This window comes from Falco biarmicus, chromosome Z (genome assembly GCF_023638135.1).
Source record: "Falco biarmicus isolate bFalBia1 chromosome Z, bFalBia1.pri, whole genome shotgun sequence".
Lineage (NCBI taxonomy): Eukaryota > Metazoa > Chordata > Aves > Falconiformes > Falconidae > Falco > Falco biarmicus.
This window is the reverse complement of record NC_079311.1, coordinates 49064217-49074467: the sequence shown is the minus strand read 5'-3', so window position 1 is coordinate 49074467 and position 10251 is coordinate 49064217. Positions and strand designations below refer to the sequence as shown.

General features: G+C 39.1%; 1 protein-coding gene across 5 annotated transcripts in view; it reads right to left on the bottom strand.

Moving 5' to 3' along the window:
- Positions 1-4428: 4428 nt before the first annotated feature.
- Positions 4429-10251, bottom strand: part of SLC24A2 (solute carrier family 24 member 2) — a 111258-nt gene continuing 105435 nt past the window's right edge. For all 5 annotated transcript variants that reach the window (XM_056325182.1, XM_056325181.1, XM_056325183.1 and 2 more), the window contains 3 exons: positions 7384-7473; positions 6775-6941; positions 4429-4756 (listed from right to left, as the gene is read on the bottom strand). In XM_056325182.1, coding sequence (XP_056181157.1) covers positions 4507-4756; positions 6775-6941; positions 7384-7473 — 507 coding nt within the window. In that variant the 3' untranslated portion in view covers positions 4429-4506. The remainder of the gene's footprint in view (positions 4757-6774; positions 6942-7383; positions 7474-10251) is intronic.

Here is a 10251-nt window from a genome sequence, read left to right as displayed (position 1 = left end):
CTCAGAACATAAGATATATGGACCACAAGAACCTATTTTAAGGAATTACTGCTGAAAGAAGAATAATTAAAAACCATTGTATATCCCCTTTTTCGCAAAATATGTAATGAAGTAAAAGACAACCAGAGAAATAATCCCTTAAAAACCATCTAAACATTAAGAATATTTCTAAGCATCTATTTTTTACAGTACTTGGATTAATGACATGTTCAAACTACTGCTTTGTGGACCTTAAATCCACACACAACAGTACCATGAGTGACAATGACGATAAACTACCTCAGAGTAGTATATGTGGAAATTACATGGTAAATTCATTGCCATTACAAACATCAAATGACATCTAGATAAGCTTCTTTGTCACCCACTGTGCCTTATACTCCATGAAGGTTATGCAGCCATATCAATTGAATAAATAAGCAGAAACATACAGACACAGAGAGCCTGTCTGCACTACAAGAAAGCACTAGCTTTCAGTAAAATAGTTGAGAGTTTTGCTGAAAGATCTTTCCATGTCTACATGTAGCTCTTGAGGAGATCACCCTCATATCACAGTTTTTATCATGCTCTTACACCATTTACCCTACAGATTTGACCATGATGGCTTCTGAGAGAAGCCAGATTTTTTTTTTTCCTGCCCCAGACTGATAGGCCCTATTCCTTTCTTTAATTCCAATGAAGTTAGTGCAGAAAATTTGGAAAATTTGTAAAGCAGGTTATAATCTGACCCACAATCCTGCTCAAGTGCTACTGGAAATCCCTTCCAAAAATAATGTCCAACATTGCTTCTGTTCAGTTGGCTATTTAACCTGAAGTTGTATTCTTACCTTAGTGTGTTGCCAACCTGACGTTGTCCTGAAAGCACTAAGCTAGAACAGGATCTTGATTAAAAAAAAAATAAAAAATGTATTAATTATTAATTTATGTTTCATAAGGACTATCCAGAAAGCAGCATCAAACGAATAAATGAGCACAGGCATACTGGCAGGTAGAAGAGGCTTTAACAACAACCAGCTTGCTACAGAATTTGGGCAGTTTGTGGGACGAGAACCCTAGTGAAGTCACTCAGAACTTTGAACAAAACAGAACTTTATTTTGATTTCTAGGTGTACAATGTTGAGAAATGTTCATGGATCCCACAGTGAAACAATTATGAACAATGAGAAACACTTCATGCTGGGAAGTTTGCTGCCACTGTAAAACAGGAGTGTCGCAGCAAGTGGTGTGTGTTTTCAGCTGTGCTGAGCCTGGACCACACATGGACATTCAGTCACTCGGTTGCAGCAGCTCCTGTTTGTTCTCTCAGCACTTCAGTTTAAGATTTTGAAACTCCTGCATGGGATAAGGGGCCACGCTTCCGCCTCCATCCCATTCCTCTCTTTTATATACCAGCAAAGCTGTTGCCTGTTAATCAAAGCGCACATCACGTGCAAGTATCCTGAAACAGGCTACTCCAGTAGTTATGTAGAAAGCTACCTTGGTAAGTATAACTAGCTTTCATAGTCAGCCTCTGCAGAAAGTGCCACTCAGCTGAAATCTCTCCTATTACCTCTGGAGGTGAGCTGCCACTGACAACACAGTTATTCATCCATTTGAATAATGATCTGCCCAGCACATGCAAGGCAGTGGGAGCTGTGAGGTTTCTCATTCCTGAGGGGAAAAAATTACTTTTAATACCTTCCAAGATAAATATGTTGACAGAGGCAAGCAGACATAGGAAAGTAATGAGTCAGATATATTTTAAGATCGCATACAGATGCCTTTACAGGATACTAGGTTTTAACTCTACACATAAAATTCCTCCTTCAAGCAATTGATGCCAGCTTTGCACTGAAGTATTTCCAGTGTGTAGGGCTTTTGATCAGTTACTCCCTTCCCCCTACCTGCCCTCACTGGGGCAGCAGTCTCTGCTGCTGCTGCCCTCACTTTACAGACTGTACCGGAACGCTCTTACAGCTCTCGAGATCAGGCAGGGCTTTTTCCTTTCCAGTGTGGGAGTTACACCATACTGGCCATGAAGTCATCAAAAAAAGAAAAATAAAAATGAGTAACATACTGAACAGAAATAAGACTCTTGCTTTTTGTTGGTTTCTTGATTTGAAATGTCAGACCAGTGAATATGGGCATCTTTGCGTATTTTAAGTGCCCATATACACAGACCTATCATGATCCCGCACAAGCTCCTTTAGATATCTGTGTCTTATTCTGCTAACTTGGGAAATGATTGCCTGTTTTGAGCACGGTCATCAGAAATAAAAGCATTTGGTGACTCCTCTGGGACACATTATACCGTGGAGTCAGCTCTGTATTTTGGGACACCTGTTCCATTTGAGCTCAGAATTTGGGTTATACATTTGCTTTTGCAGGATTGCTCTTCTTCTCAGTAGAGGGCATTGTAGGTATGTGTATACCTATCCTTCCATTGTGTACACCCCGTAGAAACAAACGTTAAGAGGTGGGCAGCACTATCAGGTAGGTATTCTGGAACAATGAAGGATCTTAAACACACAGACAAATTTTTGCTCACAATGAGAGAAGCTCACACTAAAAAGCACTAAGAAGCAAGAGGTGTTGCAAATGTATGGTCAAGATAAAATATTCATTCTGAATGTAGCTAGGACTTAATACCTTAGGACAAGACATGAGTAGCAGACATTGTAATTCCTAGTTTTCATGCTTTTGTGCATTAGTAACTCACTCTTTTTCTTCATTATATGAATAATATTAACGTTTTAGTAATTTTTTAATATGTACTTTTAAATGTTTTCTCTGCCATTGTTTTCTGTCAAGTCCTTACTCTCTAATCAGATACTGTTACATACAAACACATATAACAGGAAAACAGTAAAGGACAAAGGGGATAAGTGAGAAGCAAACAGCATGGAACACAAGAAAACAGACAAGACAAGATGTGCTGAGCCTTCTGTTGCACAGCTGTGAGCATGACATTGCCATTGTGAGCATAATATAAATACAAAACAATGCTGAAACAGGTCACAGAAATGCGCTGAAATTTCATGAACTCTAACTGCACAAGAGACTCAAACAAACAAACCACAATTATCTGAAAAAATTTAACACCCATTCCAGTTCTTCCACTTATTTTTTTTAATCATCCAAACTACAGGAAAGAAGAACACTTCGTTGCTTTCTTTCTCCCTCCATATTTTTTTGAGGATTTCAGTAAAAGAACATAGTGTTTTCACTCTTTCCTGGGCTTCTTTAGACATTCACACTTCCAGCAATACTGAAAAATTTTCATGTAGGTTTCTTGCAGCTCCACTATATTTAAATTGTTAGTTTCTCCTACCTAGTTTCAAGATTTATAAGAGCAAATATGAACTGCCCCAGCTTTGTACGTCAGCTGGGGATGTCTTCCAGCAATAGCTATATGTAGTTGTGAAGGTCCTTACACTGCAAGTAATAGTGAAAGATAGCCTGTAAAACATATATCCACTTCAACAATTAGGCTGTCACTTTACAACTACTGTTTTTCTGTATGAAATACTATGCATGAGCAAATTAGCCTTTTTCTTCTGACATGAAAAGGCAAACTCATAATGATAACAACATCTGAAAGCCATTGGTACTGTTGTTAGTATTGCTGCATTAGAAAAAATGTTGTGTTCACATAGTAGTTGCGTGATCTCTCTGCATGCTGTGTTGCTATTTGAGAAGAAAAGAGTATCCCCATTCTGGTCTTTGCATGTGAATGCAATGAAAATCTGCACCAGTCACGAAATGGCCAGCCAGTGTGGCCCCTTCAGTGCCAGACCAGGGTTTCTGGAATCTGAAGAGTTTTGCAAGATGTAATAAACCACTATTAACATCCTGCCAATTGCCTTTACAGACCTGTGATGCAGAGGATCAGAAGACTGATGAAGTCCCTGGCTTTGCTGAAATCACATCATATAAAGATCACATCATATATGAAGAGATATGCAAGGTCTTCCCTGTCTGTGACTCATGCACTCAGTGTATGCTTTCCACTCAGGAGTTTCAGTAGATCATCAGAAAAATCCCATACCACGGTGTGTGTGGGGTGATGCCTCCACAAAGTCAGTATTAGCATTTCTCTTAAAAGATGAGAGCTTTAAAAAATAAGCATATTGTGTGTCTGTGTATACTATGACAGAGAAAGAGAGGTCTGGGTATGTACCATAGGCATAGGAGAAGCAGTAGCTTTCACTGTTGCCGTGCGTATGCAGCATCTCCAGTACTGAGCAGCGAGCATGTTCTGCAGCAGATAAAGAAAACCTCAGCACATCTGGACTCCACCTTCATGTGTGTCTGCACTGTCCAGCAGCAGTCATTCTTCACCTTGAGATCCACCCTTTGTATCCTTTTCTTACTTTCTTTTAAAATTGAGGGAGAGGAAATTCACAAATCCATGTTTTCATAGAAGTTTTCCATTGTGGTTTTTTGCTGTTTCATTTTGAGATAAGTTTATTTTTGAATAAATATATTGGGGATTTTTTTTTTTCTCTCAAGAAACAGCACTTTTCTCTAGATGGAGACAGGACACTGGATCACTTTGTCCTCTAGGAGGACACTGACAATCAGGAACACAAAATAAAGTCCAAACATGAGAAAGCCCAGAATTTTATTCATTCTCCACTTGCAGAAAGCAATGGAGAGGATGACGAACAGCAGCATGATGAAGAGGAGGACAATTGCACAGAACAGACCATTGCTGCTGACTGGCACTGGGATAAAGCTGTTAATCACTGCATACAGGAGCCACGGAAGAGGAAGGCTGTTAAGAAACAGAAAAAAAAAAAAAAAGAATTGGGAACATTGCAGAAGTACAGAAAGGGGCACTACAAAGTTTCTGGAAGCACTTCAAAATACAACCAGAGGCTTCCAGCATAAAGTGAGGCAGGAAGAGTTTCCACTCTTCCAATATATCGATCTAATTTGTCAGCTTGCTTGGGGTTCTTGGGGATTTAGGCTCCTGACTCTTCCACCAGTTACATTTCCCTTGGCTGACAAATACCTGGTATGCTGTCTGTGAGCACTTTCATTTGTTTATGGATTTCAGACCATCACTGGAAGAACCTACTTCCATTCTCTTGCCAAGAGCTGGTATGACAGGGGAGTAGGTCACATAAAAACATGTCCTTGCCATAAAGAACTATCACTGTGCAAGGCACTGCCCCGCAAATTTGGTCCTTAAAAGACTTGATCCGTATTTACTGTATAAACCTGTGTTAAAATATGAACTTCAACTGAACTCCAGCTTAATTTCTATTTATGTATTTGTATTTCACAGAATGAGACAACAACCTCTGGAAGATGTCAAGGAAATAAGTATTTAAGCCATTGATCAGAGTTCAGCAGGCTTAGAAAGCATGAAGAGAGTTGTCAGAAGCTCAAAACGTTCAAACTTCGAATAAGCAGCTGAAGAAAGAATAATTTATTACAGCCTCAGTACTAACTGCACCAGCCTACAGCTCAACTGTGCCATTTCTGTTGTAAACATACCAGGTCTAGCAGACTGGTATAGGACAAAACATTTCCATTGGCAGGAAGACTGAACATGTTAAGAATAGCAAGAAAAGTAAGAAAGCATTGCAAAAAGGAGATGTTTTGTAATGCACCCTACATGCTTTAAGTTGAAGCACATGGTAGCGAACAATGTTTTCATGTATTTTACAGGTCTGCTGCTTATAGATGTTATTTCAAACTCTTCATGCTTCTGGATTAATAGGAAAAAGTGGCCCAGTTTTTCTGCTGTGTCTAAAGTACTGCCATTGGCTAAGAGATGGAGTAAAAAAGCCATTTATTATCCACTCTAACGTCAGGATCCCTTTTTGTACCTATGCAGTTGCTGATATATTTTCAGCAGTAAAAAACAGGATCTGTTGTGGGCTGTTTGGGACTATGACTAGACCTGTTCTTCTGTGTATGTGATAGCAAGTAACACCAAAGATGGAGAAACGGAGAGTATGGACATGATTCTTACTGCCTTTGTCCTGTGTTGAAGATGGAAATGTAGGAATAAAGACAGAGCTTGGTGGTATATTTCCTGCACATTTTTGAAACACAGAGGCATAGACTACAATATTTCTGGACATGATCTACTTTGGTCTCAAAAGGTCAAAAAGGAATTTGAATTCCAACCACGTGCCATGCATCATTATCCTAGAGCTGCCATGAAGCAGTGAAGTGTAAATAGCACATCTCTACAGTCTTATTTTGCTTCACATTGTAAGAGCTATAAAAAGGATCCTTTGTGTTAATAGAGAATTGGTTTGTAATTTGGGAATTCCCAGGTATATAAAAAAGTCTCATGTCAACAACAGCCTAAATGAGCAATACAAGACAATGACATTCTGTTTTTATTACAGCAAACACATTGAATACTGAAGAGGCAATGGATTGTTCCCGATCATCTTTTATAAAGAATGCTATAGTATAAGCACAATGAGTGGTAACATAAGCAAACAACAGCAACCTGACAAAATCATAAAAACCTTCAGACATTCTGTCTTGGAACAATGTTCTTGCATACTTTTTAAGTGCAATTCATTCGCCTAGGCAGCTCTGCAATGTATCAAAGGAGAATTACGCATAAATTTTTAATAATTCTGTCATAGGAATGTCTGTAAACTTAGGAGCACTTGACGTAGTAATATCCATTGCCTATTGGCATCAACCTCCTTTTTAAGTATCAATGGCAGAAAATTGCTGTAGACAACACCAGCAAAAACGCAGCAACATGCTAAGAGCAAAAGACTTGTTAATAGACAATTTTCTTGCTGTAGGACTTACCCCACTGTGATGTCAAATATGTTGCTTCCAACAGAACTGGATACAGCCATGTCCCCCAGCCCTTTGCGTGCTACAATAACACTGGTAATAAGGTCAGGAATGGATGTGCCAGCAGCTAGAATAGTCAATCCCATGATTTCTTCACTAATACCAATGGTCTCTCCAACCTAAAAGGGTTTAAGTAGAAACAGAAAAGAAGTCCCGTGGTGAAGAAATGCTTCCTGCTGTAAACCTGGTTAACCAGGGATCTTATCCTGGAGCTTGCTGACTAGCTTGGAGAACAAAGTCAAGACGGGAGAATTATTTGTTTTCATGATTTCCATGTTTCAGGAGAAAGGTAAGATTGTCAAATAGAACCAACAGGCATTGAAAAATGGTTGCTGATGGCTCTGATGTTACCAGAATGATCAAGTCCTGTGGTCAGGACAATGACAGTCTCTGAACTACTTTCTGTTTAGTGAGTAGTGATTTACCTCATCCATTGTTGCAGCTCCTAAAATAAAGCACCATTCAGCATGACACAGAAGATGGACTCCAATTCTAAATGATCTGTCACAGTGCAAACCAAAAATGTAGGGCTTGTATATTTTACCAGTATGACCTCCTTACCTGATGTGCCCACCAGACCATTAAGTAAGAAAAAAATGCAATCCAGCTGATTGAGCCAAAAAATGTGATAGGAAAAAATTTTCTTGAGCTCTGAAACAGAAACAAAGAGAAACAGTGAACACCTAAATTGAAGGCTGATAAACTGTACTCTCATTTGCTTCTCATTTTTTCTGATTACCTCTTCTGACCAACCACTTAGATGATTATCAGATGATCAACATAAATGTCAGGAACGGTAAGGAACTGACTCCTTAACACGTTCTTAACATAAGAACATAAGGAACTCCTATGCCTCATTCTTCCAACTGCTTCAGTTGTAAAATAACACCTCCTAACAACCTGCATGACAAACAGCAAATTTTGTCATTTGTATCATATTCTATTATGCTGCAGTTTGCACATGTGTTTAGCTGAATGGTGGCTTGACTTCTAAACTTATTAATAACTTCATGCCTGTTCAGAAAGAATGTTTTCAAATTGCTAAAACATATACCCATAGCTTTCATTCATACATCAGTAACTTTGTGTAATACTTTTCACAGTCAGTATAACAAAGGCTGACATACGACAGAGCTAGAAAACTACACATCTAAAATTTGTTAGGGCATTTACTTTTCTTGGGAAAACAACTTTGTTTCTCAATTAGAACAGAAGATACATTAAACACATTTGCCATGCTTTGTTTTTTAGGCTAGTTTATTATAAAACCATGTAAAACACACTTTGAGGCCCTTCAATTAATTAAAAACCTGTATAACACCAAAGTAACTTCATTTTCACATCTCTCTTACTAATGTCAAACTCCGAATAGACAGCATTCTTGCAGCCAATGAATGGGTTATATTCAGATTAATGACTTATTTTGGTTTCTGTTCTTTCTAGTCTTTTGCATCATCCATATTTCCTATTGGCCAGCGAGACCTACGTAACCAAAAGACATCAAGTTAACTACTCAAGGAAGGAAACATGACTGTAGTATTGTACCAGGCAATCACTGTTTAAATCAAATTAGTGTTTAAAACGAAATTTGCACTGTGAATGAATGCTACCAGTCTTGAATGAAACCACAGCCTTTATGAGCATCAACCTTCTGAACACAGATTCTCACTCCAGATGACTTCTGATGTGCCACTAGCACGCTCCTACAAATTTTCATGAATAAAGAGTAGGACTGCTTGTGGAAGTAATCATATCTCTTTGAATACTTGTTCCAGCTGCTGCTCAATCCTGCAGTACATTTTTCTGTTAAGCCCTCACTAAATCCACTTTCACACTTTGCTCTGCAAGGGTGTCCAGAATTTTTGGGCAGCACACCTTGCCTGTACCCCTCTCCACTGCAGGACAGGCCCCTGCTGCACCAGGAGACTCATTGGCCTGTGGGTCATTCCTAGGTGTTTTGGGAGCAGACCAGACTGCAGAGTTTTCCCTGAACATGTCATAGAGAAAATACAATTTGGATTCTGCCAATTCAGCTCAAGCCTCGATAAAGCCCTCTTTTTTAGGGAGCTTACAGGGCTGCACAGCCAGCTTTTCTTGTATAACAGGCACAAGAGGCATTTATATGGGACAGCCTTATGTTTAGGGATTGATCAGCATGGGTGGCTGTGGACTAAGAAGTGCTCATTAGGTGGACTAAGGGCTGGCCATCAGAGCTGGTCATGTGGAAATAAAACTCTTTTGTCAGCTGAACCAGAAAAGAGCGAGGCTGGTCTGCAGCTCATTGAAATCATGTAGCCTCTTTCTGCTGATGTAAATGGAATGAGATCTGATCATTACCGATGGGGAAAAAGGTAAAGTCAGCAACGGCAATTGTGCACACTCATCTAAAGGATGGGACAATTAGAAGGTCCATATTGGCTTTAGGAGCAGGTGCAGCTGTAGGCTGTGCTACAGAACACTTACACACTCCCTGTGAGCACTCTGCATAATGCTAAATGCCCTCCTGAAAACAGCTTGTAAATGTTGACTAACACGACCTATACAACTCTACAATTGAACATACATAGGAACAGGCATTAAAGACGGTACAGATTTAACAACACTCCCCAATCCCCTCTTTAAATATAGGCATGAATCGCCTCAATGACACCTGGAAACATCCCTTTCACATTAATACCATTACTGTTAACAAGCCCTGTTTCTAGAACTGCCCAGGGTACTTTAGGTGATCTGCTTCTTAAATCTTTACAGAGCAAACGGAGTTACTTTTTCAAAAGAGAGTTCTACTTTTTTATCAAATTAGAAAATCTGATAATAAGTTTCCAATGTTTAAACCTACTCAGATGGACTTTTTAATTTTAGAATCAAAACTTTACGTGCAATGGGGGACAGAAGACCTTAGGTTGAAAAGGAACACAATTTGAAAGGAACACAAAGATGGCTGTTAAAATAGTGCTCTGACACCAGTGGGATCAGAACTGAGCCCAGAAGGGCTAAATGAATCTAACCATCAACTTCCTTTAATTAAATTAAACAGATAGCACTTCTTCTTCAGTATTCTCAGTAGCCAGATCTTTCAACTTTTAATATTTTTTGTCTTCCTTGTAAAAACTGGGATTTTCTGGCAACACATATGGTGAATGGGATGATGAAGCAATAAGCTTGTTGCAGCTGGTCACAAAAACTACACAGAGCACCTTGTAGCAATGCAATTTGAGTAATCACTATGCAACACTCAAGATGTAGGCATACATTTGCTTATGCAAAACTAATACAGCAAGAGCTGCACCAGATAGTAATAGCTCTCTGTCAGTGCAATTATATGTACAAAATGTTTCTTGCAAAATAACAAGACATTGCCTATTTGAGTCAGACGCCCCCAGAATTCAGATGGCTAAGAATTATGTCAGTAACTTTGCAACTTGTGTA